The sequence below is a fragment of the Podarcis melisellensis genome, assembly GCF_964234715.1.
Source record: "Podarcis melisellensis genome assembly, chromosome: 6".
Taxonomy (NCBI): domain Eukaryota; kingdom Metazoa; phylum Chordata; class Lepidosauria; order Squamata; family Lacertidae; genus Podarcis; species Podarcis melisellensis.
Window position 1 is genome coordinate 99,126,674 of NC_138538.1, and position 26,380 is coordinate 99,153,053.

The following is a 26,380-nucleotide window of genomic DNA, read 5'->3' on the forward strand; positions in this document are numbered from 1 at the left end:
AAAGCGCTGCATCATAATCTGCTGAAGGAGACAAGGTTTCATAATTTTTTATAGACCCTATACCCCATTACTGGAATAGCATTCCTGTTGCCTCTGGAAGAGTAATATCTAGAGAGAATTTAATAGCACATAACATTATTGCATTGTACATCATTAATTGAAAATATTCCTCTTTTCTTATTATTTATATATACTTTTTGTATTTTCTTCCCCCTCTTTATTCCTTTACAAATTATAAATTGCACTATTTTTATTATTTTCTCTTGCTTTATTTTTCTCTTACCCCCCCCCATCTTTTCTTTGTTTCTTTCCTTTGTAATTTTCTTTTTGGGTATTTTGTTTTGTTTTGTTTGTTTTGTTTCTCTGTTTGGTTCACTTTTGTTGTTTTTCTGGTTGTGTTTTTGTGTGGTTTTCGACTTGTGTGGTTTTGCCTTGTGTTTTTGTTTTTTGTTGCTTGTCAGGGTTTCTGGGAGAGAGGAGGAGATGACAGAGGAGACGGAGAGCGAGTGGGAGGAGGGGCAGAAGGATGAGGAAGAAGATGACGGAATTCTGAGGGAATCCACGAGTCTGAGCAGCGAGTCAGAGGATTCTCAAAAGGGGGTTACCTTAATCAAGCAAAAGGGAGGAGAAGGGAGAAGCGGAGAGGAGCCCAGTGGAAGACAGACGCAGCAAGAGGCGTCTCAGCCGGAACGGAGTAAAGGGGGTGGAGTCGTCAGCCTCTCGGAGGGAGCAGGATTAGGAGAGAACAGAGAAAGGGGGTTGGAGCAAGGTGTTCAGCCGGAAAGGGTGGAGAGCAGAACAAGGGGTGGTGTAGCGGTCGAAAGAAAGGTCAGCAGCAACGTACGCGCGCCAAGTTCAAACGTAGAGGCGCGCGGAAGTGGAGAGAGCTCAGGGGAGGAGCCCGGCCCTAAAGCCAGAAGGAGGGGGGAAGAGGCGGCAGAGGATTCAGCCTCAGGCGAGTCACGGAGAGAGGGAACCCAGGGGGGCAGGAAGACCCTGCGGAAAAGAAAGGAGAGGAAGAGGTGGTCTAGAGCCAGGCTATTAAGTTGGTGTGGAAGAGGGGAGGAGTCAGAGGGGACTTCAGCGGTCTAACGTGACAGACGTACGGCCACGATGCTGAACTGTACGAGAAGCAGAAATCTTCAATAAACTTTTCCTGTAAATAAACTGCAACGGAGTGAGGTCTCTTGTGAGCTGGGACCCGTCCTGGGTGGCCGTGACATTGCTGTTTTTTGTTTTTGTTTGTTTTGCCTTTCGCTATCTATTGGTAGCTAACATAGCTGATATTAGCATCAGATGTCATTAGTATTGTTGCAAGGTGCTGATTAACTGAACCGCTAACCTGTTTAAAGATTTATATATACGATCTATCACCCTGAATGAGTAAGTGAACGCAAGGATTGCAATCATTTATTATATATATTTGATCTGATGAATTTGTGATATTGCTGTATTGATGATTGGCTGTAACTAATTAGATAACTGTTCATAATCAATTTTAAATATATTTAGTGAAACTGGTGAATATAAAGAATTAGTGGATACATGGGCTGGAGATTATTATCAGACTGGTAAAATTGTCGTGATTGTATTAAGAAAGATTGAATTTAATTGACATTCATTAATTATCACATTGGAGATATTGTCACGATTGTATTATGAAAGATTGAATTTAATTGATATCCAGTCTGTAAGACAGAAAGAAAGAGAACAAGTTACCTTGTGAGCTAATTGAATTTTTTTATTGATGTCTGGTAAAAAAGCAACTGTGTCAGGTTCTGCGGCAGTTTCAGCCTCACAAATCAGGAGAACTTCAGTAATTGACATGGATCAACCACTAGATATGAGAGAATTAATTTTAAGTTTGAAGAAAGATATCCAAGATTTTAAAAATAATGTAAATGAAAAGGCAAAAGCAACGGAAGAAAAACTTATTTCAATGGGAGTTAAAATAGATGAAAATGTGAAAATAACAGCTGAGCTATCAACTCAGGTCAACATTTTAGTACAAAAAAATTCAGAACTGACGAAAATAGTGCTAGACCTTAAAGGTAAAACACAGAACCTAGAGGAAGCTCAGAAAAAAATTACAAAATGAAAATAGAGAGTTGAAAAGGGAATGCGATAAGATAAGGAAAGAAACAGCAGATCTGAAAGTGCAGCAGGATTCAACTTTGGACTCTATTGCGATGTTGCAAATGCAGAGAAGGGAGAATACCCTAAGATTCAGAGGACTAACAGAGGACACAGAGGAAATAATTGAGAAAAAAATCTCAAAAGAGTTAGCAGCTTGCTTAGACCTAGAAGAAGCAGAAGTAGCACAAAAAATAGAAAAAGCATTTAGAGTCAAATCTAATGTAGCAAAAGCAAATAACTGGCCGGCTGACTGTTTAGTCTCTTTTAACTCTATGGATTTCAGAAATAGAATTTTACAAGCTAGTAAGAAGATAGAATTTCGGAAGGAAATTATATTATCGTCCACAAGATTATCCCAAATCGATTGATAAAAAAGAGAAGCTTACAAATCTCTAACAGAGGCACTAAAGGCAAAGGCAGTGGACTATAGGTGGGAGTACCCTGAAGGCATCTCCTTTTTCTTTAAAGGGAAACGTAGAAAGTGCTTGTCGGCATTAGATGCGGACAAGTTCTGGAGAAAGTACTGGAAAGAGCTCGGAGGGAAAAGGCAATTGTTGGGAGAATCAGAGGAAACTGAACAAACAGTTGAGAGTTAGGAGACAGATCTAAGAAGGGAATTTACGTATACTGAGACCTTGAATGTGTAAATTTATTTATTTATTTATTTATTTATTTAATCTGTTGACGTATCATAAGAAATAAAGTATGGATTATAAATTTATTACTTGGAACATAAATGGTTTAAATGAAAAATCATAAAGGAACAAGGTGGAACATATTCTGGTTAAGCAAAAATATTATCTAATCTGTCTGCAAGAAACCCATGTAGCGGAAAAACATAAAAGAGTATTAATAAATAAAAGATTGGGGCTTGAGTTTATTGCATCAAGTAAAGAAAAAAAGAGAGGGGTGGTAATCTATGTAAAACCTCAGCTGGAGCCAAAACTGCTTTATAATGATGAAAAAGGTCGAACAGTGATTATGGGCCGCCGCCTCAGGCCCCCGCTTGACCGGCTGCACCCGGACTTTGCTGTGGCCGAACCCCCAGTCTGTGCCAAAGCACCATGGTCATTTGTTCCAGGAAACCAGGTATTTGCCTGGAACTTTGTGGGGGACATTCCTTGGGTGCCAGCCACAGTAGTGGGAGTCACTGGACCTCGCTCGTACCAGGTGGCACTCGAAAACGAACGCATGTGGCGCTGGCACATAGCCCTGCTTAGGCGCAGGATTGGGGACTTGGACACTACCGTGGTGCCCCCTACTGCACTTGTGGCTCTGGAACAGACACTTACAGATGGTGAGGCTCCACCTACACCTCTCTCGCAAACTGCTGGCATGGAGCCGAACCCCTGCCATTCCTGACATTCTGCCAACTCCACTTGCGGATGTTCCACCCACAGCAACGGATCCAGGGGACTTGGTTTCAACGCCACTTAGGGTTGAACGCCTAGGGTTGAACGCTAGGTTTCAACGCCACAGCCTCAGCAAGAATCGGGCAGCCCACCGGACCTGGGTACCGCTCCCCGGCAGTCTGGCAGAGTTTCCAAGCGCTCAACTTATTTAAAGGACTATGTTGTTGGACATGTAACACTGTTGGTCTAAGTATGTGGAAGTATGTGAAATGTAACCGATATGCTTTTGTGCCTAATTGAACCATTACGTGTAGTGCTGTATATAAGGAAACCATTACGATTGTAACTAACGCCTTATCTTGGTGGGGAGTGGTGTTATGTACTGAAGTTATCACCCTGGGCCAGCAGGGGGATACTGTAGATAGTTATGCAAATAAAGGATCGAAAGTGACGTTCAGTGATTGGATAGTTTTAGAAAGTTGTTACAGTATTCAGTTATGTCCTGGCCTGTGAATAAACAAGAGCTGTTTGAAGAATCGCTGTGTCGTCTGATATGTTCACCCACAACACCAAGTTTGGGAAACGCTGGTGTAAAGTGCAATGTTTTATTAGGTAGGTGACAAGGGAATAGATTAACTGTATTTTATCCATCTAGACAGACATGTGTGAGTTAACAGACAAAATCAGCTTATCGCTTGTGTTTTAAATAATAGGGCTAAGCAGAGTTTCAACCTCATTTTAGGCAGCTTAATTGAAAGCATAGGAATTAGCCATTAGGCTCATCTCCCCCTTTGTTACCTATTTTTCAAAGAAACAAACTAGAGATTGAAAAGTAAACTGAAAAACATAGTTTAATCACAGCCAAGCATTAATCCTTAGAAGCAATAGCATTAAAATAATTGCAGGGAAAATACTTGTATTTGCAGCAAAACAGCTCCAGGCATGTGACTCAGGATGGAACAAGAGGAAGCCTGTCTTCCTCCATCGTTGGCTGAAGAAAGAGAGAAAGAGAAAAGGAACAGGAAATACTATAGTGTCATACCTTGTGTTGCGTCTGCTTCATGTTGCGTCTTTTCGCATTACATGGCAACCAGGAAGTACTGGAATGGGTTGCTTCTGGGTTTCGCCACTTGCGTATGCGCAGAAGCGCTAAATTGTGCTGTGTGAATGTGCACGCTTTGTGCTGTGTGCATGTGCACGCTCTGGATGTGAACGCTTTGAGTTGCAGACGTGCCTCCAGGACGGATTATGTCTGCAACTTGAGGTTCCACTGTATGCTCCTTTCCTCTTAGGAGTGGAGGGGAAATTATGTTGAACAGAGCCTTCTCTACCAATCAACTATAAAGCTTTATGGTCTTAACACTTTCATGTGCTAACAAGCAAGAATATGCATTGTTAGACTGACTGCAAAATCTCCCACATATAGTGCATAGGATGGATGGTCACTTCAGGGGGCGCCAAAACAATGCTACAGAGTGGAGCATGAGAGGAGAGCGGTGCTGAATTTTAGCATTGCACATAGCACCACTGAAATTTGAGAACGCAAAGTCTGCCACTGGGCAAATGCAAGGCAGAACCAACAGCTCCATGGTCATGCACACACAGGCTTCAGCAAAGGCTTTTGCTCCCTGCTCGCTCCTCCAATTGCATGCAGCAGTCCTGGAAAAAATGGTCCAAAGGAACAGCAACATGTCTGAGAGTCCATTAGTAATATTATTTATTTATTCGCCTTATTTATAAAAATAAATAGACCAGATCCAGGCGCTTTGGGAAGAAACTGATTTTATGGAACCATTTCAATCGGGTTTTGGCATAGAAACTGATTTTGGTCGCCCTGTATACAACCTCTGTTGAGAGAGACAAGGGAAACATGTCCCTGTTAATTCTTCACAACCTCTCATAGGCTTTCAATACCATCGACCATGGTATCCTTCTGGTTCCAGTCCTACTTGGATGGTTGTTCCCAGAGAGTGTTCCTTGGGGAATGCTTTTCTGCCCTGTGGAACCTTCAGTATGGGGTTCCACAGGGCTCAGTTCTATCACCCATGTTGTTTAACATCTACATGAAACTGCTGGGTGGGGTTTTCCAGAGGTTCGGAGTATGTTGTCAGCAGTATGCTGATGGCACTCAGCTCTATTTCTCCTTTACATCTGTAGGTGAGGCAGTGGAAGTGCTGTACCAGTGTCTTGCCTCAGTAATGGACTGGATGACAGCCAACAGACTGAAGCTCAATCCAGATAAGACTGTTAGTGGGTGGTTCCCTAGACCAGATGGGTGGGAGGTCGCCTGCTCTTGATGGGGTTACACTTCCCCTGAAGGAGCAGGTTCGTAGCTTGGGGCTACTCCTGGATTCCTTTGCCTCAGTGGCCCAGAGCGCCTTCCATCAGCTTTGGCTGGTGACCTAGCTACGCCCCTCTCTGGACAGGAATAACCTAACTACTGTTGTCTATGCTCTGGTAACCTCAAGGTTAGATTACTGCAATGTGCTATACATAGGGCTGCCTCTGAAGATGGTTCGGAAACTTCAGCTAGTGCAGAATTGAGCGGCCAGGTAGCTCACCGGAGCAAGACAGTTTGAGCATATTACACTGATTCTGGTCCGACTGCACTGGCTACCAATTAGTTTCCAGGCCCAATTCAAAGTGCTGGTTTTGACCTATAAAGCTTTAAGTTGCTTAGGACCACCTCTTTCCATATCAATCTAACTGGACTCAGAGATCATCTTCTGAGGCCTTTCTTTGTGTGCCTCCTCCTTGAGAGGTCCGGAAGCTGGCAACACGAGAACGGGCCTTCTCTGCAGCGGAGTTTCAGCTGGTACCTTCATTATACAGCTTCAGGTGCCAGGCAAAAATGTTCCTTTTTAACCAGACCTTTGGTTGATTTGATTGACATCCTATGCCCTTTTAAAATGTGGGGGGGTTTCTTGGAGGGGGGGTTATTGGGTTATTTATATGCCACTGTGATATGCCACACATCACAGTCATTTACAAAACATTAAAACCATGCAGTAAAATCATAAAAAGTTATAAGAGATCTATAGGCCCACTATAAAGGCAACTGCTCAAGAAGATGTCCATCCCCCCGACCATTGGCTGGAAGGTCAGATCGTTCCCCTTGGCCTGGCCTAAATGGTTTGAATGAGGAGGTCAATAGCATCACCGACTCCTGTCTGCCTGTTGGGGGAAATAAGGAGGGGGTTTTATGGTTTAAAAAATGTTTTTATTAAGATTTTCTTGGGTAACAAAAGTACATGCAGCACCTTTCTGTTTGTAGAGTCCTTTCTACAAGGGGGGCTTCCAGTTCTCGTGTGCTGGCTTTGGAATCTGCTTCAGGAGGTTGGCTTCCTCTCCCCCGTTATTTGCACCTTATCACATGCTTTCTCCTAACATTTAAGTAGCTTCTTAGTAATACCCAGCCTAACATCCTCCTACCTAAGGCGAAGGACAAGATTTAATTTTATTTATTAAATTTACATACTGTCCTTCATCCAAAGACAACGGGGCAGTTTACAAAATAATGGTGCAGTTCAGAGTACAGTACCTAAGTTGTATTACCATTCAAAGTACAAAAAGCCGATTGGATGGGCAGCTGAATTTTACTTCCAACAAGGATGAGGGACAAGCATTCTGCCCTGAACTTGGGCGCAGTGGCCTCTCTTAGGAAGTGCAGGACAGACTGCCTGGCATAACACCCCTGGCACTCTCCAGCAGCAGCATCCCCTGTGGCCTTAGGTCAGGGTGGGTGATCACACGGCCCTTGAGGCGTTTTCTGTGGCCCTCTGCAACATTTGGGCATGCATGAAAGCCAACAGTGAAGGCACTTGCTCAGTCTCCATCCTCCCTGCGAGGCCAACTGGGCCAGCCCTCCTGCCTGTGGCCTCTAACCTCACCCGTGAGCCATGGGGCTGCCTTTCACAGAGTACAGTGGTGCCTCGCAACACGAAATTAATCCGTTCCGCAAGTCTCTTCGTCTTGCGGTTTTTCATCTTGCGAAGCACACGGCTATTAGCAGCTTAGCAGCTATTAGCGGCTTAGCGGCTATTAACGGCTTAGCGGCTTAAAGAAAAAGGAAACAAACTCACAAGACGTTTCGTCTTGCGAAGCAAGCCCATAGGGAAATTCGTCTAGCGAAGCGATGCAAAAACTGAAAAACCCTTTCGTCTTGCGCGTTTTTCGTTTTGCGAGGCATTCGTCTTGCGGGGCACCACTGTACCAGCAACCTTGCAGCATGCTATTCCGGGGGGCTTGTAGCAGCAGCATCCATGGGTGTAGGCAGGGGACAGCTGATCCCCTAAAACACGTAAATAAATAAAAATACTTAAAGGTAAAAGTAATCAGAAAATTTGGAATTGAACTGCTTGCTGAGGTCAAAAGCAATTTAAAACAACTGTTGTTGAGGCATTTCATTCCAAATCTGCTAGACTGAGCCAGATAGATGACGAAAGGATGTCCTGTACCAGCAACATAAATTCTGGTGACGCTCATGGCAGCCTCCCTCCCCACCTGTTTTGCACTCACTGTGGCCACTCCTCTGCCAAGCTTTGGAACCTTTTGTTCCTTTGGAGGTTTCCTTTTATTATTTTGGACATTGCATAATTTGAGCACACAGGAAAAGCAGGATGTCTTGCGGGGAAAGGCAAGAGCAACCACATGACCAGGATTACGCAGCAGCTGGCGGTGAGATTCAAGCTTCCAACTTCAGCACCCAGTTGGTGCTCTGGGGCGGCCACAGCAGCAGCAGCAGCACTGAGTCCCAGGCCTGGTGTGTGTGTGTCTCTTGTTGAGGGGGAAGAAGGAGAAAGAGGCAATATTGAGGGGACAACAGCTCTAGAAGTGATTTTATTACAAGGGTCTGGAAAAAGTATTATAGCTTTGCTTTCGGGGGGGGGGGGGAGCTCAAGTTAGTAACAAAAAATAATGTATTTTTCTTACATCAAAACTGATGAAACTAATAAAAACCATTTACATCAAAAAGTTCAGTGTTCAGATTTCTTTTGTAATACAAAAATCTCATACAGCATTGTTTTGCCCTCCCCAAATTCTCTTTGCTCCAGGTGTTAAGTTGTTTTCCCCAATCAATATTTCAGTAAGTTTGCATTAACTCTTCACCAATGATTGTTGTTCCACCTAAAGTTCTTCTTTTGTCCTACTTAGTTTGGTGGCATATTCTTCTACAAATTTGCTCAAGCTTTCCAGATCTCTTTCTCCACTTCCAAATTTAATAGGATCCTTTTTCTTATTGCTAGGAGCAAAATAGATGGTGGGGAATCCTTCTACTTTGTAATTTTCATTGGTGACATCATTGGCAGTAGCATCCATTTTGGCAATGACCAGGTTTTTCTGAGTTTTGTATTTTTTACCCAGCTCAGTATAAATGGGCTCAAGCTTCTTACAGTGTCCACACCAGGGAGCATAGAACTCTATGAGAACATCAGTCTTTGGATCCATCACTATAGATTCAAACGTTTTGCCAACTACAATCTTCACAGGACCCTTGTTATTTTTTGGTACTGGTTGGGACTTCACAATGGGTTTCAGTTTACCTAGGAAAGGAAACAGGAATACTGTCATAAAAGACCATGTCCCTTGCAGTTAGTTCACAGAAGTTGGCAACAAAACTACTAACGTAGATGAGTTACTGCCAACCTGCCCACCCCCCAATCCACAGCTCCAATTTTTCTGTAAATAGCTCCTTGAATGATCACTTGTGAAAAGTTTAGACCACAAAGTACAGTTTGACGAAAATTGCCTTTCACAGCATTTGGGACATATGGCATATTGGCACATAGGGAAGAACAAAACTAAAATATTTCCTTTTTTGCAATTTAAGATACAGAATTCAGCAGCCAGGTTGCTCACTGAGGAAAGACGGGCCTGACTGCAAATCAATTTCAGGGCCCAATTTAAAGTGCTGGGTTTTTACCTATAAAGCCTTAAATGGCTCAGGACCAAAATACCTCTCTGCATATGAACGGACCCTCTCTGCGGTCATCATCTTAGGCCCTTTGTGTGCTCCCTTCCCTCCAAGGGAGGTCCAGAGGGTGGCAACATGAGAATGGGCCTTTTTGAAGTGGCTGCCCGCCAGGGAGGCTTGCCTGGCACCTTTGTTACATCTCTTTAGAGGCAAGGCAAATACTTTCCTCATTAACCAGGCCTTTGGCTAATTAAGCAGTCTGTGGCCTTTTAGAAGTGTGTGGGATGATTTTAATATACCCCCCCCACACCTCTGGTTTTACTGTATCTATGTGGGGTTTTTTGTTCCCTTGCGTTGCCCTGTGCAAGCTAAAGCCACTAACCAATTTAATAAATAATAATAATAACCTGGTGAAGAGCTGAAAAGCTGGCTCACTATTTGTGACATTTTGGGTGGTTCATCTTAAGACAATTTCCCTATGATAAAATAGTAATATCAAGTATGCAGAGGGTAGGACTAGATATTTCAAACTATTTTTGCTGGCATTTGAAGGGGGAAAGGCTCAGTTTTCTCTTTAAATGGTGCTACATCCAGGTTTATCCAGCTTCTGGGAAAGTGTGTGAGAGAACTAAGCTCATGAATTACACAGGGGGCTAGTGAACCTACACGCAAATTTAAGGAAGCATAATACTGTAAATAATAATTAATAATAATAATATTTATAGCCCACCCATCTGGCTGGGTTTCCCCAGCCACTCTGGGTGGCTCCCAACAGAATATTAAACAGAATAAAACTTTAAACATTAAAAACTTCCCTAAACAGGTCTGCCTTCAGGAAGCATGGATTGTCCACAATCCAACTACAGTTTACCTTTTTTGAATGAGACAACAAATTCCCTCAGCGCATCAGAATCAAACTCTTCTGGTTCCATGGCATACTTTTTACCACCTTCATCAAAGATAGCAGCATTGACATCCTCTCCACTGTCAACAAGTCCCAGATCCTTTATCTCAGAAGAATAGTCTTCTTCATCCGCAATTGCAAAAGTATATTCTGGGAAGTCCTTAGCCACTTCCAAGACTTTGTTTCGCCAGTACTGAGTAGCTGAAGACAACAAACACACAATGAAGTTAGAGACATCTGGTTTATTCTGGAGCAGGTTATATTCAACCCAGTTATACTTACCTGGTTGCCGATTCTGGGAGCTCATGACCAGGACTTGGAAATAGGGGCGTTTGTGAGAGATTGGTGGAGGAGACTGAAAGCGGGTGAGCGTGTCTCTTTTGGATTAAGACTGGTTGCTTGTATGAACTGTTTGATCAGAAAACTGGGCCCAAATTAACAAAATGAAGTTCAATAGGGACAAATGTAAGGTTCTGCACTTAGGCAGGAATAACCAGCTGCACCAATATAAGATGGGGGACACCTGGCTTGCCAGTAGCACATGTGAAAATGACCTTGGTCTTGGTGGACTACAAGCGTCACATGAGTCCACAGTGTGATGCTGTAGCAAAAAAGCTAATGCTCTTCTAGGCTGCATCCACAGAAGCCGAGTGCCCAGATTAAGGGAAAGTAATATTACCACTCTATTCTGCCTTGGTCAGACCACAACTGGAATACTCTGTCCAATTCTGGATGCCACAATTTAAGAAGGATATTGACAAGCTGGAACGTGTGCAGAGAAGGGCAACCAAGATAATCAAGGGTCTGGAAGCCAAGCCATATGAGGAACAGTTAAGAGAGTTGAGTATGTTTAGCCTCGAGAAGAGACTAAGAGGAAATATGATAGCCATTTAAAAATATTTCAAGGGGTGTCACATGGAAGATGGAACAAGCTTGTTTTCTCCTGCTCTAGAGAGTAGGACTCAAACCAATGGATTCAGAATAATAGAATTGGAATGGACCACGAGGCTCATCTAGTCCAACCTCCTTGCAATGCAGGGATCCTTTGCCCAACATGGAGCTTGAACCCACAAACCTAAAGTTAAGAATCTCATGCTCTACTGACTGAGCTCTCCCTCCAGTTAACTTTGACAGTAAGAGCTGTTACAGTGGAACGGTCTCCTTCCTTGGAGGCTTTTAAGCAGATATTGGATGGCTCTCTCACATGGATGCTTTAGCTGAGATTACTGCATCGCAGGCAGTTGGACTGGAAGATCCTCGGGGTCCCTTCCAACTCTACATTTCTATGTTTGTATGACTTCATTGGGGCCACTCCAAGTATGACATTGGGTACAACACTAACTAAAAGTAATACCTACCAACACGATAATCAAAGCTGAAGTCCACTGTATAATAAACAACTACCAGAGGCTTCTTGGTGTATCTCTTAGCATCATTGGCAGATTTGCGATGACCCACAAGAGGCAAGGCATGCTTCACCACGTGGTTTTTCACTTCAGTGGCATCAGTGGAATCCTGTTTACAGAAACAAAAATCAGTGGGATGTGACCATTGGAGGAGTTTACATTACAGAAGGCCTCTCCTTAAAAAACCTTTTCTTAAAAAACCACCACCACCACCCAGAAGAAACAACAGGTGTGTTGAAAATATTTCAGTTTTCAGACTCAGAAAATAGGATTAGCTACAGAATTCAGGATTTCCTGCTATCTCACAGAAAGCCTGGCTACCATGATTACAAGACAGGTTGGGTGACAGGCTCTGGCGATGTGTAGCTTACTTCCAAGTGTCTGCTAAGTGAAACAGCTTCTTCCATGACATGTTGGCTGGGTAGATTTCTTTCTCTCCACCCCTGCCACCACTATACACGCCCCCGCCAAGCCTAGATTTTTGTGCTCCACCAAGATTTTTCATTTCTGAAGTCTCCCTAAGAGCCTGCTTCCATTTTCTCTTAGCTTAGTCTCTCCTGCAAGTGACTGTTCAGATTTTGCACATCTATCACTTTGGAGCCAGTGTGGTGTAGTGGTTGAGAGCGGTAGTCTTGTAATCTGGGGAACCGGGTTCAAGTCTCCGCTCCTCCACATGCAGCTGCTGGGTGACCTTGGGCCAGTCACACTTCCTTGAAGTCTCTCAGCCCCACTCACCTCACAGAGTGTTTGTTGTGGGGGAGGAAGGGAAAGGAGAATGTTAGCCGCTTTGAGACTCCTTAAAGGGAGTGAAAGGCGGGATATCAAATCCAAACTCTTCTTCTTCTTCTTGGAACTTGCTGGGGTTTGCTTCAACTGGGCACACTCAGAATTCTCATATGTTCATTTCAGTAGCCACAGCTCTAGCTATATTGGGTCTTGAGCATTAGATTTAAGATGCAAGCTGGAGCACCAAGAAATAAAATGAATGAAAGAAAACCAACTTGTTTGTACCCAGTATAGCCTTGATAGACGTACTCACTTTAATGTCTAAAACATGCATTTTAGGTTCATATTTTGAGTGAAATTTTTCAGGTTGCATCACCACCAGTTTTCCTGGGTCCACTTTCAAAAAGGTTGAAATTTCATTGCTGAAGGTATGATGGAACTTGAATTCTTCTCTTAGGTTATTAGCTGAAAAATAAAAATTATATATATATATATATATACACACACACACACACATACATGTTTGGAGGAATACCAAAGAGGAGAAAGGAAATTGCTGGGTCAGAAATGCAAAAGTATTGACACCTGGAGTGAGGGTTTGTAAACAGACCATCTGGGTCTATGGTACTGCTGAGTTCCCAGATCTCCTCTTGGAAGGATTACTGCCCAGACAACTCTGGTCTAAAGTTCTGTTGCTATTAGAAAACTTATGTAATGATATGATTTCTTACAGAGACTGAATTTCTTACAGAGACTGAATACACCCGGTTGTTGTTTTTCCTTTTTTCCTTCTGTATTTGTTTTATGCAGAGCTTGAAAACTCAAATAAATGCAGAACGATCTGAATTATTTTGCATAGCATTACTATCCTTTAGTTTTGGAACAATTTACATGACAAAGCTTCAAACAGTACACACAAATCCAATAATGAACCACTACCAACCTTCAAATGGATCTGGAAGCTCACAAAAGGGCATGAAGGCAATGCTCATCTCTAGTTTGTCCCCAGCAATGAGAATTAAGAGGCACACTTTCTCTTGATCAAATGCTTCCATGTAGCTATGAAGGCTAATGACTGTTGTCAGACCTCTTCCATGAACGTGTCTAATCCTTTTTTTAAAAAAAGGCCTGTTTACTAGTGGCCTCACCCCCATTCTTGTGGTTTTGCATTCTGTAAATTAATTACACATTGGCATGGTTTGGACATCAGTATTTGCCATCATGAGACCTAGTTGGGGAAAATATGAGGCTCATGGGCTCCCTTGCTCTTCCAAGGGATGGTGAACTGCAACTAATTCAAAACTGGGTGTGGAAGTTTTCAAATCTCCTTCTGTCTTGCATGAAGGATGGAGTCTTGCTGGGTTTGTTCTTGTAACATTACATCGGAACCAAACCAATGTGTACAGTAGAACCTAATATTTTCTGTCCTGAAGCTACTACAAATCATTTCAGTGGATGACCAAGAAAGTTACACTTGTTAATTTCTCCATATTATTCATAATTTTAAGAACCTTTCATGTATTCCCTGTAGTCATCCCCCTCTCAAGCAGTCTCAATTGCATTTGCCTCTCTTTATAGGGAAAGAGTGCTAAACACCTAAACAATTTAGTAGTTCTTTCTAGTACTCTGTTTGGAGAATGCCCTTTCTGAGATGGGATGACTAGAACAGGACTGAAGTCTTCAAGTCCCAGATAATAAAACCATTCTTTCCTGCTTTAGCTCTTTTCTGTTGCTCTGCACATGCTCAATTACATCAAGAGACACAGATGCTGCTTCCACTTGCTTAAATTTCATTTTCATGTGTTTGTGTTTTTATACCTATGTTTCATGTTCCCTATAAATTTCAATTTTTTTGCCTCCATTCTTGAGGCAGTCACCCCAGAAAACATCAAGGGGAAAAGCCAGAAAATGGATGTGGGCAACATTTTGAGAACCGACAAGCCACTGTAGCTACAAGAAAATAGACTAATATTTCTAAGATGCAAGTTTGTCTCCTAGTCTGCACTATCAGAAATGTCTACAAAGCACTTTCCAAGTGTAGGAATTGAGCAAATGTTGACATACTATGGACAAGAGAGGAAGGGCTTACCAGCATCTTGATACAGTTGGTAGGCTGGGTCCTGGTCTCCTTTGAAAACCCCAATAATAATGACATCGTCTCCATCTTTCACAAATTCTTGTACCTGTTTGACAGCCTGTATCTGTTTGGATGGAGGCCCAGCCTGTTCTATCATGTAATCAACAATGCCTGGTTAACAAAAAGAAAAACACAAACTTGTGTTATTGCTTGACAAAAAGCATTTTATTTTTTAAAGTGAAAATTGGTTATGTTTTGCAAGTGCTCTATTCTCTGAAAGAGGCACTAGGTGACCACTAAAAATTAACATGTTCCAAAGACTTGTTTTCCCCAGGGCTTTTTTTAAATATAAAAAAAAACCTGTCGATAGTTTTATTATTGTTAGTAATTTTATTCTATTATGTAGCTGCTAACTATTGCCTTATTAATGTTAAATTACAGTAGCAAATAAAACATCAGATGAACCATGTTGCAAGTTTTCAAACTGAAAGCAGTAATACATATTAAAAAATAAATAAAGTTTATATATGACCAAACACAACAAGCAGTGCCAAGATTCAAAACAATTTAAAAAGTGCTGTCATCATACAGTACGGAGTTTATCCTGGTTCAAAATGATATCCTTGTGCTATAGTTACTGCTTGTCTGGTTATGGTTCCCTGGTGCTTTGCTAATGCCAGTGAGAAAATAGTGAAGCTCAAAAATCCTAGCAATCTTCAGAATACATTGAGGTTTTGTGTCACATCTTCAGGAGTTCCTCAGTTGGTGTGGAATGAGCTCTCAGGCTGGAAGCTTAAATCCACAGAAGAAACAAGATTCCACTCTCTCCCTCCATTGATACGTTTATGCCTTAGGCATGAAAAATGTTGGGAACGTCCCATCCTAATGCCCATGGAGTGTGCCAAAGCAACAGAGAAACACCAAGCAGATCTAGGAAGAGTCAGTTGCTTTACTGACAGCATAATGCATTTTCAGTTACATACAATTGTAGATCCAGCACAGACTGACTAGGCTCTGGCCAAGAGCAAACTTGCCTTAAATACAACAGTATTTATACTATAGATCGTGGTGAGTCATTCCCACTTGCTTGACTAGGTGCAAGACAAAACACACCCAAATTAAACAAAACACTGAAATTAACTATTTTGTCCTTTTTCTCTGCATGCATAAACCCTTATACATTAACAAAAACTTTCTATAAAATAAGGTGCAGGCAATTACCAATCACAGACCAATTATACAAATAGCATTAATAGAAACAAGAAATGCTGCCTAAGTCCAGGGCAGTTTGAACATCATCTTACATACATATAAAATGCAATTCTTAGCTCAGTGTCTATGAAACACAAACAGGTCCAAACTCATGTATTTACCGTGAAGAAAAAGAAGATGCTTTACAAACCATACCGTATTTTTCTCTTGGACCATTGTAATCAAAAGGTTTGCCTTTGCGGAAGATCTTGAGTAATGGATATCCAGAAATGTCAAATCTCTTAGCAAGATCGGTTTCAGCAGTAGCATCAACTTTAGCAAGGGGAATTGGAGGCGTTCTCTTGCTCAACTCCTTGGCTGCTTTCTCATATTCTGGAGCCAACCGCTTGCAGTGCCCACACCTCAATAGGGAACAAGAATGGATAACTTGGTAGCCAAAAGCTCTCAAAGATAATGGAGAGAAATCTATTCTCACTGCTTGAAAAGATAGCTCTGTTCCCCTTCCCCTAGTACTTAAGCTTCCTGTCTTTTCTGTGCCAATACTTTGATTGGGTAAGATAAAATATCACAGCATACATCTGTATCCATTTTGTAGGCAAGTGCCCCAGAGATGCAGCTGGTTTGAAAATACTGTCAATGTTTTGAGCTGGATCCTCAAGTTCCTATGCAAATTGCAGATGACAGACACACACACACACACACACACACACACACACACACACACACACAGGACCTTGGTTATCCAGTGGCTGCTTAATAACTTACATAAGCAGTGAAAATTGCACATTTGCATAGAGGTTCAACAGACTGAATACTTGTCAATACAGTGGTACCTCGGTTTAAGAACAGTCCTGTTTAAGAACAATTCGGTTTATGAACTCCGCAAAACTGGAAACAGTATCCTGGTTTGCAAACTTTACCTTGGTCTAAGAACGGAATCCAAACGGTGGAAGGGCACCAGTGGCGGGAGCCCTCATTAGGGAAAGCGTGCCTCAGTTTAAGAAAGAATTCGGTTTAAGAACGGACTTCAGGAACAGATTAAGTTTGTAAACCGAGGTACCACTGTATTCAAATGCAGCAAACAGGAAGGCAGAAATAGAAAATGATCTTGCCAATCTTCATCTCAAGACATTACACGTTTTCATTTCATCTGAAGGCATGCCACAAAACTAATAAGATTGCAGGTCTACTCCAAGTACTACCTAGAAGCAACCTACATCAAAAACTGAATACACCATACATACAGCTATAATTTTTGTTACCCAGCCTTTTAAACAAATCAATCTCTTTGAAAAGATAAACCATGGTGTAATGTTTTTGCACATACCAGATAAAAGTGTACACTGGAGATTCCGGAGATACAGTCAGTCCCCTCCCACTAGCTCCAAATTTTTCCAAAGCTCTAAATGCAGCAGGAATATTGACTCCATAAAGCCAAACTGAACATGCCCTATAATTTTGTACCAGGGGCAGGGCACACAAAGTCTGCTTGCAGTTCCTATATCAAATGAAGGAATATATAAACACTGCGAAAGCTAAAAGGCAAAAAACTCTCTTTCCCTTTACCATGGAGCATAGAATTCAACCAGGATTATGTCAGCCTCGTTCACGACTAAATCAAAGTTTTCGCTGGTCAACACTAATGTGACTTCAGGTGGTGGGACCCAATCAGGCTGCGAAACTTCTTTCACTTTAGCCAAAATTTCTACAAAAAGAATAAGAAGAGAAAAATGAGCAATGACAGGTGGAAGGGACAGCTTGTCTACCTCAAAGACCTTGCATGTGGAGAGGGAACCAGGTCGCCTTCGCCTTACAACAACTATCCCTTTATGCGGAAAGAACCTTGGCAGAATACTGCCTGTCGACTAATTCTATTACCTGCCTATTCTTATCTACATACACTCACCTTGAATTCTAAGTCATGTTACAGCATGTCAGCACACAGATAATTTTTTTTAAAAAAAATCCATTATACTAAATGTTAATCACATAGAAACCTAATCTGTTTGTACACGGCACTATCAGTCTTCCAGCCACCCATTTAGAATGATGGAGAACTGGCAGGTTGGTCCTAGGCTCTTCCGGCTGAGCTATCCAAAAAGCTCCAGACCCTTAATCTCAGGGTTGTGGCTTTGAGCCCCACATTTGGCAAAAGATTCCTGCACTGCAGGGGGTTGGACTAGATTACCAGCTCTGATTCTACTTCACATCCCACAGGAGTTAAAATGCACAAAAACAAACCCTTCTTAACTGACTTTGCTCTGAAATTCTGTTGCAGTTCTACAATTGCACAGAAAAAAGAATTTGCTACCACAGTACTGCTGATTACAAAAATCACCAACAGATTTGCTGCTAGCTCACCTAGCTTGGAGCTGGGGGCAGGAGGCATGGTTCCTAGAAAATCCTTCAGTTAACACAGCTTATTTTTCTGGGGATACTGCAATGCGTTTAAGCCATTTTAAAAGCTTTTAATGCAAAATACTCTGCATTAGGATTATTTTCATATGACAGTGCTGTGTTAAGCATCCCATGCATCCCTTTTCCGGAGCTTCTGCCCCAAGTGGAGATGAAGAGGCCCCTGGTGTGGGGACAGCTAGCACAACTCCCTGTGGAGGGAATTACACAATTCCTTTGCATGATATCCAGAAGATGGATGTCAATTACGGTATACACAAGTATTATGGGAAGTCAATTGTACATCCTCTATCAATGCAAGTTTGTAACATGCCCTTAGAACCACAGATAGGACCCTCAGACCTCACTTCACAACTTGGGTGGTGTCCCTGACCTCTGAAAATGCTGCTGCCTTGCCTGGATGGAGGACAGAGGGGTGTTTAGGTGTGGGTGCAGAAGCTAGTTTACTGCACAAAGACAAAAGGTATAGGCCTTGTTCTGCTCACTTTTCCCTCTGGCCCTTCCGCTACCACGGGCATGGGGCCCCGGGCGGAAAAAGGATCCTTACCTGCCTTAAGCCTTCCTGTATTTTAGAAGACACCACTCAGATTTTGAGTGAATGAAAGGGTGTATTAAACAGCCTAAGAAAAGCCTGCAGGATCAGAAGTGTGCTGCTGCTCACCTGCTTCTGTCCTTGAGCCCTCATAATCCACAGGCTGCCCCTTCTTCAGAATTTTGATGGTTGGGTAGCCACTCACGTCAAAACGCCCTGACACCGTGGAGGCTGCTGTAGCATCTATTTTGGCAACTGGGATGGGAGGGTCATTTTCTTTCAATGCTTGGGCTATTTTTTCATATTCTGGTGCAAACTGCTTGCAATGCCCACACCTGAAGAAAAACAAATTAATTCTGCAAGAGTTTAACTTCAGCACTCAATTTCTACAGCACACCTTTTGAGAAACGATAGGGCTGATTTTACAACACAGCAGTCAGGTATGTCACATGTCTGGGTAGCTTGAACAGGTTGGCTCAAATTCTGGAAAGAAACAAAGTCACTGCCCAGAAGGCCAAAGCCCACCAGGAAATAAATTCCAGGGTCACTTAAACACTGGGGCTTTGCTGGCTGCAGGCATTACTGAAGCTGTGTCCAGCCAAGTGCTTCTTGTCTGCTCACACTGCTCCATACAGCCATGTATGCAGCCGCACAGTCGTGTTAAGAAAGCAGTTTGACTAGCAGATTTCTTCAAAATGACTATGGACTACACTGTGCAAGTGCAGAGCTGTAAGCCATCCCTGTGGCTGCAGGAAACAGCACAGCGTAATCATGGAAACTCTCCATTACTTTTTTAAAAGCAGTACCGAGTAAGTCAAGCCTGAGCACAGAAGATTTAGAATTGACCCACACGTTCAGAAAAGTCATAGGGTGCAGAATTCCCAAGACTGTGCCACTTCTGACAACAGATGTGAAAGCTCCTTACTTGTCAGATGTTCCTGTGAGGGCTCAGTGGAAGGGAGCAGCTGCCAGGATCATAGAACAGTGGTCTTAAAGAACCTATATTGGCTCCCGGGATGTTTCCGCACACAATTCACTGCTGGTGCTGTCTTTTAAAGCCCTAAATGGCATCAGCCCAATATACCTGAAGGAGTGCCTCCACCCCCATCATCCAGCTGAGACAGTGAGGTCCTCCTCCAAGCGTCTTCTGCTGGTTCCCTCACTGGAAGAAGTGAGGTTACAGGGAACCAGGCAGAGGGCCTTCTTGGTAGTTGAGCCCCCACTGTGGAACACCCTCCCATCAGATGTCAAGGAAATAAACAATTATATGACTTTTGGAAGACATCTAAGGGCAGCCATGTTCAATGAAGTTTTTGATGTGATATTGTTTTAATTTGTTGGGAGCTGCTCAGAGTGGCTGGGGGACCCCAGTCAGATGGGCAGCATATAAATTATTATTGTTATCATTATCATTATCACCACCATCATCAGTGCAGACATAACACACACACTTTTTGCAATTGGATGCAAGTGCACCACGAGATTGTGCACTCCCACTCCAGCATGCACATTTCAACAGCACCAACCATATTTTTTTCTTCTGAACACTTTAAATCCCCTCCATCAACAATTGTGCTTAAGTACAGAAATGGGTATTTAATATATAGCACACTGATTTAAAAATAAATACAAACAGCACTAAGTAGCTTTCGTCCTGTTTTATGGGAACTCACAGCGGGAAGAAGAAACATCCTACTGCAGCATGGCAGACATGAAATATGAATTAACTTCAAGGAGGAGGATGAAAACACTGGAACCAGACTTACCAAGGGGCATAGAACTCCAGAAGCACAGTGTCCTTTCCTTCAACAAAAGTATCAAAGTTTGCATCATTCAATACGACAACACCATTTTCCTCTTTGATTTCTGAACTATCATCTTCATCATAATCATCAATGTCCTCCTCCTCATCATCAACACTGGTCTCCCCTGGGGCAACAAAGTCTAATTAAGGGGGAGGGAAAAATATAATATTATTGTCACTTTTTTCATAATGTAAAAAAACCCCATAACATTAAAATCAGCTATAAGAACAAGAATAAAATAAGAACCTAAAGTGCACATAACATAGAAATATATTAAATGACAGATCTAAACCACCCCCAAAAAGATGAGCACAGCAAGATGTTGGAATTCTGCCTGGGTCAGAGGAATGTGCCACGACGTAGGCACCGGCAGATATTCCTTGTCGACCTCCCCGCTGCTACTCCCGGCAGATAAGCAGGCGAGGTCTCGGCGATTCTTCCCAGATGTGAGAAGAACACACCGTTTCTTCTCTCTCCCCTTTGGTATCCCCAGGGAGGGGAAAGAAGCAGACAGAAATCTATTTACATCCTTTATTTCTGTCTCTTACATCAGTACAGAGAAACATGTCTGCACTCCACAGCAGTAAGAATAAACTCCACCCATGTACTTCCAGTACCGGTCATATGACACACACACTGAGCTAACATCCGGTGCTCAGTACAGAATGGACTGCCCCTTTGTTCCCATGGCAACAATCCTGTTTGGCTTTCCAGCCACAAGCAGCTGACTTGGCTGCTAGAGCCTTTGCTTGCTGCTGCATTGGTGCTTTATGGTAACACAAGAGACCACAAACGTACCCAAGTACCCTCTTAATTCATGATCCAAAATCTGGTGTCTAAAAACAGAGGTGGTGTCAGCTGCCCCTCCCTGGGCAAATGGGGAGCCACCACTGAGAAGGCCTTCAAATGAAGAGCACAGGGTTCGGGTTGGTTCACTTGGGAAGAGGCAGCCCTTGAGATGTTGGGGTGCTGAGCTGCGTAGGTAAAAAAGGCAAAGGACCCCTGGGTGGCTAAGTCCAGTCAAAGGCGACTATGGGGTGTGGCACTTGTCTGTTTTCAGGCCGAGGGAGCTGGCATTTGTCCACAGACAGCTTTCCAGGTCATGTGGCCAGCATGACTAAACCGCTTCTGATGCAACGGAACACTGTGACGGAAACCAGAGCACACGGAAACGTTGTTTACCTTCCTGCCACAGCGGTACCTATTTATCTACTTGCACTGGCATGCTTTTGAACTGCTATGTAGGCAGGAGCTGGGACAGAGCAACAGGAGCTCACTCCATTGTGCAGATTCGAACTGCCAACCTTCTGATTGGCAAGCCCAAGAGGCTTAGTGGTTTAGACCACAGCGCCACCTGCACCCTTGAGCTGCGCGAGGCTTTATAAGTCCAAAGCACCACTTTGAACTGAGCCCCAAACTTAGTTTGTAGCCAATGCAGTCATGCCAAGATTTATACTCAGACCATCGTGCTCCAGTCAGCAATCTAGTAAGCAATCCTGGCCACTGAATTCTGCATCAGCCACAGTTCCCAAGTTGTTCAAAAGGCAGCCTGATGCATAACACATTGCACTTGGTTTGTCATTGCAAGCCACGTTAAATCTATCAATACATGTCTTTTTTTGAAGCGCTTATCCCCCCAGCAGCGTGGCAGCAAACGATGCACCTTTTTTTGCTGCAGTACCAATCAGGTGTTTGGCGGGGTAGAGCGGTAGCAAAAGAGATAAATAAAAGAAACGAGAGCAGACAATTCAGCTGCCCTGCCTATTGGTTCTTGGGCCTTTGCAGCCCAGTGTCTTTTACCCAGAATCAGGAGAGTCCCTCTCTCTTCCATTTATTGTTTTTTTTATATAATATTTATTAAAGATTTTCAAATATAACAAAAAAAGAACAACATCCAAAATTAAAACCTTATTTTCATTGGCATCTTTCCAGGACTTCCCCTCCCCCTCTTGTATTCCAATTCTTTTAAATAAATTCAACAAATTCTTACCCCAAATTTTAAACTTATTATCATTGACCCAATTTAAAAAATATTTTCCCATCCCCTAAAATCGACCTGATCCCTTCCACGAGTTCCCCTCTTTAATATGCAATACAGATTAGAATAGAAACAATAGAAAAAAGAATAAAATATAATTTAGCACCCTTTGGATTCCAAGTTTCCCTCCCCCCTTTCCCGGTTGCGTTCCCAAAGTCCATCAATGTCTACTGTCGTCCTGGAGCTCCCACATCTAAGCCATAGCTCTTCACCAGTCCGCTTTGCCGTCTTTTTAATAGTCTTTGCCGTCTTTTAGTCATCTTTAATATCGAATGTCCAATCTTGGAAGGAGTCTGACTCAAAAAGGTCCATTTTTTCCATCCAGATCTTTGTATTTAAGAGTAAAAACTCCATTTTTATTTCTTTAGACCTTTCAAATCTGGATGTCCCAAACGTTCCCACTTCCAACTTTGCCCAGTTCTTGTTATTCTTGTTGTTCTTGTTGATCTCTCTCCTCCTTTTTTTTCCTGCTCTCCTGCACAAATGTTCTAATTCCAAAAGCTTCTAATTCCTCTGCAGAGGCTTTGTTATTCAGGAACAAAACATTACGTCAAGTCCCTTCCATTCTTCAATAGATAAATCTATTGTCTCCTTTAGTGTATAGACCTGTGTAGACAAAATAGTGTTCCACTTCTGCAGTTTCCCAGGAGATAAAAAGTCCTATTCCAATTCCATGCCAGCAATACTTGTAGTGTCCCACAGCTCCTCTAGAGGGATTATAGTAACTCTGTTTCCTTCCAGATCACACCCAACAGTCAAAGTAACTTGTTATTCCTTGTTTTAAACCATTTATATCCAATTTGTAGCAAATGTAACCGGCAAAGTCCTCGTAACAAAGTTCTCTTTTTGTTCTTCCGCTTTGACAGCTCCTTTGACAGCTGTCAAAACCTCTCTTTCTCCTCTCCCGGCGCTCTCACGGATCGCTCCCGGGGTTCCCGGGGGGGGGGGGTGTTGCATTTTAATTCACATTCCACTTTTCTCCTCCAGCCCAGTCTTATAATTTTCCATCGCGAAATTTAATAACTTTATCAAAATAAGGTTGCACTCGATCTTAGTTGTCAAATCCTTTGCTGTAACTCCTCTACAACAGGGGGGAGGCTGACTTCCTTTTTGCACCTCCCCCGCTCGCTCCGATTTTTTTTTTAAAAAAAATTCCCCTTTTTAATCCGAGTTCCAATTACTCATGGGTTATTCTTTTAAGTCCAAATTTTCAATGGAAGAAGTCAGCGCACTCCGTCGAATGGCATGCGGCTTCGCTCGGCAGGGAAAGCGGAGGACTCATAGCACCACCCCCCGTCACCCGCTCCGTAGCCTTTAAAAAGGCTCCTTCGCGGGTCGGGGGGGCGCAAACGGTGCCCGCCGAGTCACCATGCCCATGGGTTTCAGCGCCCATGGTTTTTGAGGGTCCCCGCGTCGCCGGCGCGGTAGAACCCAGCCCCTGCCGAGCAGGCTCCCTCCGGAGCTCGGAGGGAGTCCGCCATTCGGCGATGGAGCCAACCCGGAAGTCCCATTTATTGGGCTTCTATTACAGGCCCACCCTAATCCCACCAACCTCCCAAAGAATAGTGGGTTTCATTTGGCTTGGTAGGCTAGCTTTAGAAAGAAACAAAAGTAACAATTGTTAATGAACAGGCCTTACGGTGGAGTATGCTGTTAGTGTGGTGCGTTGGGAATCCAACAAGCCCAGTTCATCAAGCAACAAACATCAATGTGGAAAATATAAGTCGTTCTCTGAACAAGAAACATGCTGCTATAATATTTGGTCACAAAAAAATAGGCATAACATTCACTACTATTATCATGCCACCTGTACAGCTTCTCCAACATCAACAAACCTAAATTCAAGCTTGTTATCCAGCTTGTGTTAGAATAGAAAGGTCTCAGTGGCTAATAAACTGAAAGAAAAGAAGCAGGTAAGCCATGAAGGACATTTATTTTCTAGCTTTTACAGCCCTGATCTACAATCATTTATAGAAGATTCTTACAACAGAACCCATGTTGAAAGGTACTTGGATAATAATATTAATTTATTATTTATACCCTGCTCATCTGGCTGGAGGGACGCGGGTGGCGCTGTGGGTAAAAGCCTCAGCGCCTAGGGCTTGCCGATCAAAAGGTCGGCGGTTCGAATCCCCGCGGCGGGGTGCGCTCCCGTTGCTCGGTCCCAGCGCCTGCCAACCTAGCAGTTCGAAAGCACCCTCGGGTGCAAGTAGATAAATAGGGACCGCTTTCTAGCGGGAAGGTAAACGGCGTTTCCGTGTGCAGCTCTGGCTTGCCAGAGCAGCGATGTCACGCTGGCCACATGACCCGGAAGTGTCTTCGGACATCGCTGGCCCCTGGCCTCTTGAGTGAGATGGGCGCACAACCCCAGAGTCTGTCAAGACTGGCCCGTACGGGCAGGGGTACCTTTACCTTTACATCTGGCTGGGTTTCTCCAGCCACTCTGAGCGGCTTCCAACAAAAGATTTAAAATACATTAAAACACCAGTCATTAAAAACTGTTAAGTACCTTTTCCAAAATTAGAATATTTAATTCTAAAAGTCCCAACAAGATGAAATGAAAAAGAATGCTGGGATAACAGCAAATTGTGTGAGGGAGAAATGACTGTTTCATGCCCAGTATATAAATGAAGACCTTTTATCCTGAATGTTGCCATTAACCCCAATTTACACATACAAGGTGAACTGATAATAGGGTGTAGGCAGATTTAATTACATGTTTTTAAATCAGTATGATTAAAATTGCAAACAAGTGTCTCCAGAGAACTCATTTGTATAACAACGCAAACAACTAGCACAATCCAGTATGAACATCTACTGTGAAAACACAGTGCCTTGGAGCAGTACACAGCACAACTCTGGTTCCATTTTCTGCAAAAGAGGATGCAAGTAAAAAAAACAAAAAACAAAGTTGTGCGCACAGGAAGCTGTCTCACAATGTCAGTCCATAGTTTTTGCTTTGTCTTCAATACTAAATAGCAGCTGCAGCTTTCCAGGGTTTCTGGAAGGCAGCTTCCCAGTCCTACCAGGAGATGCCATGAAGGGAACCTGGGACCATTTGCATTTGAAGCATGTGCTCTGCCACTGTGTTAAAGACCTCCCTCCCCGAAGGTCACTCAAGTCAGAAACAGATCTGGCAATTAAAAGAAACTTCATTTACTGCCTTTTGGTGCTCCTTGTGCTCAGATTTACGTACATAAGGAGGCAAGAATCACCTTTCCAGATCAGACAAAGGGGTTCAGCACTCTTTTCTACATCTTCCTGCAGGAAGAACCACCACCCCAGACAGAGTATTTGTGGCACCCTAAGAGACTAACCAATTTACCACGCTTGAGCTTCCCTAGAGGGCAGACCCCTTCCTCCGACCCAGACGTTGCAGCTCTGGCCTGCAGCCCGAGGCAGAGGAAGAGGCAACCACGGCACGGACCAAACGCTAAGGAGACATTGGGGCCGTTCTCCAGTCAGCCCGGGAACTCGCATTCTGATAGCGGCTGCTCGCTTCCGCAAGTCTTGTAAGAGGCAGGCGAGAGCGGCGCCTGGCCGGGAAAGAGGCTCTGAAGGCCCCGCGGGGCCCGGAAGCCCGCCCGCCCTTCCCCGCGACCCCCCTCCGCGCTCACCGTCCGCGGGGCCCTCGCGCTCCGCCTGGGCGCTGGCGGACGAGGCGAGGCTCGCCACGGCCAGCAGCAACGCCAGCACGAGCACCTTGGTCGCGCCCATCTCGCTCTCTCCCCGCCAGGCGGCCTCGGACCAGGCGCTCCGCGGACTCGGCGGCAGCAGCAGCGCAGCCCTTATAGCCGCCAGGCGAGCTCGCCTCACGCGCAGCCGCCGCTCCGCCGAGAGGGGGCGGGGCAGGTGCGCGCGCA

General features: G+C 43.6%; 1 protein-coding gene and 1 long non-coding RNA gene across 3 annotated transcripts in view; one reads left to right on the top strand and one right to left on the bottom strand.

The window, feature by feature from the left end:
• Positions 1-8,298: 8,298 nt before the first annotated feature.
• Positions 8,299-26,268, bottom strand: PDIA4 (protein disulfide isomerase family A member 4). 2 transcript variants are annotated; one of them, XM_081915097.1, is made up of 10 exons: positions 26,135-26,268; positions 20,441-20,618; positions 18,804-19,009; positions 17,294-17,432; positions 15,923-16,128; positions 14,528-14,686; positions 12,752-12,903; positions 11,665-11,821; positions 10,274-10,507; positions 8,299-9,031 (listed from the first exon to the last, which is right to left on the bottom strand). In XM_081915097.1, exons 1-10 carry the CDS (start codon positions 26,232-26,234, stop codon positions 8,616-8,618), a joined length of 1,947 nt encoding a protein of 648 aa, XP_081771223.1. In that variant the 5' UTR covers positions 26,235-26,268; the 3' UTR covers positions 8,299-8,615. The 2 variants fall into 2 exon arrangements, with proteins under 2 accessions (XP_081771223.1, XP_081771224.1); XM_081915098.1 differs by lacking the exon at positions 26,135-26,268 and adding an exon at positions 25,352-25,400.
• LOC309372028 overlaps positions 20,625-26,380 on the top strand; it is a 43,740-nt gene continuing 37,984 nt past the window's right edge. The window contains exons 1-2 of the long non-coding RNA XR_014169375.1: positions 20,625-20,800; positions 21,265-21,578. This is a non-coding gene — a long non-coding RNA (uncharacterized lncRNA). The remainder of the gene's footprint in view (positions 20,801-21,264; positions 21,579-26,380) is intronic.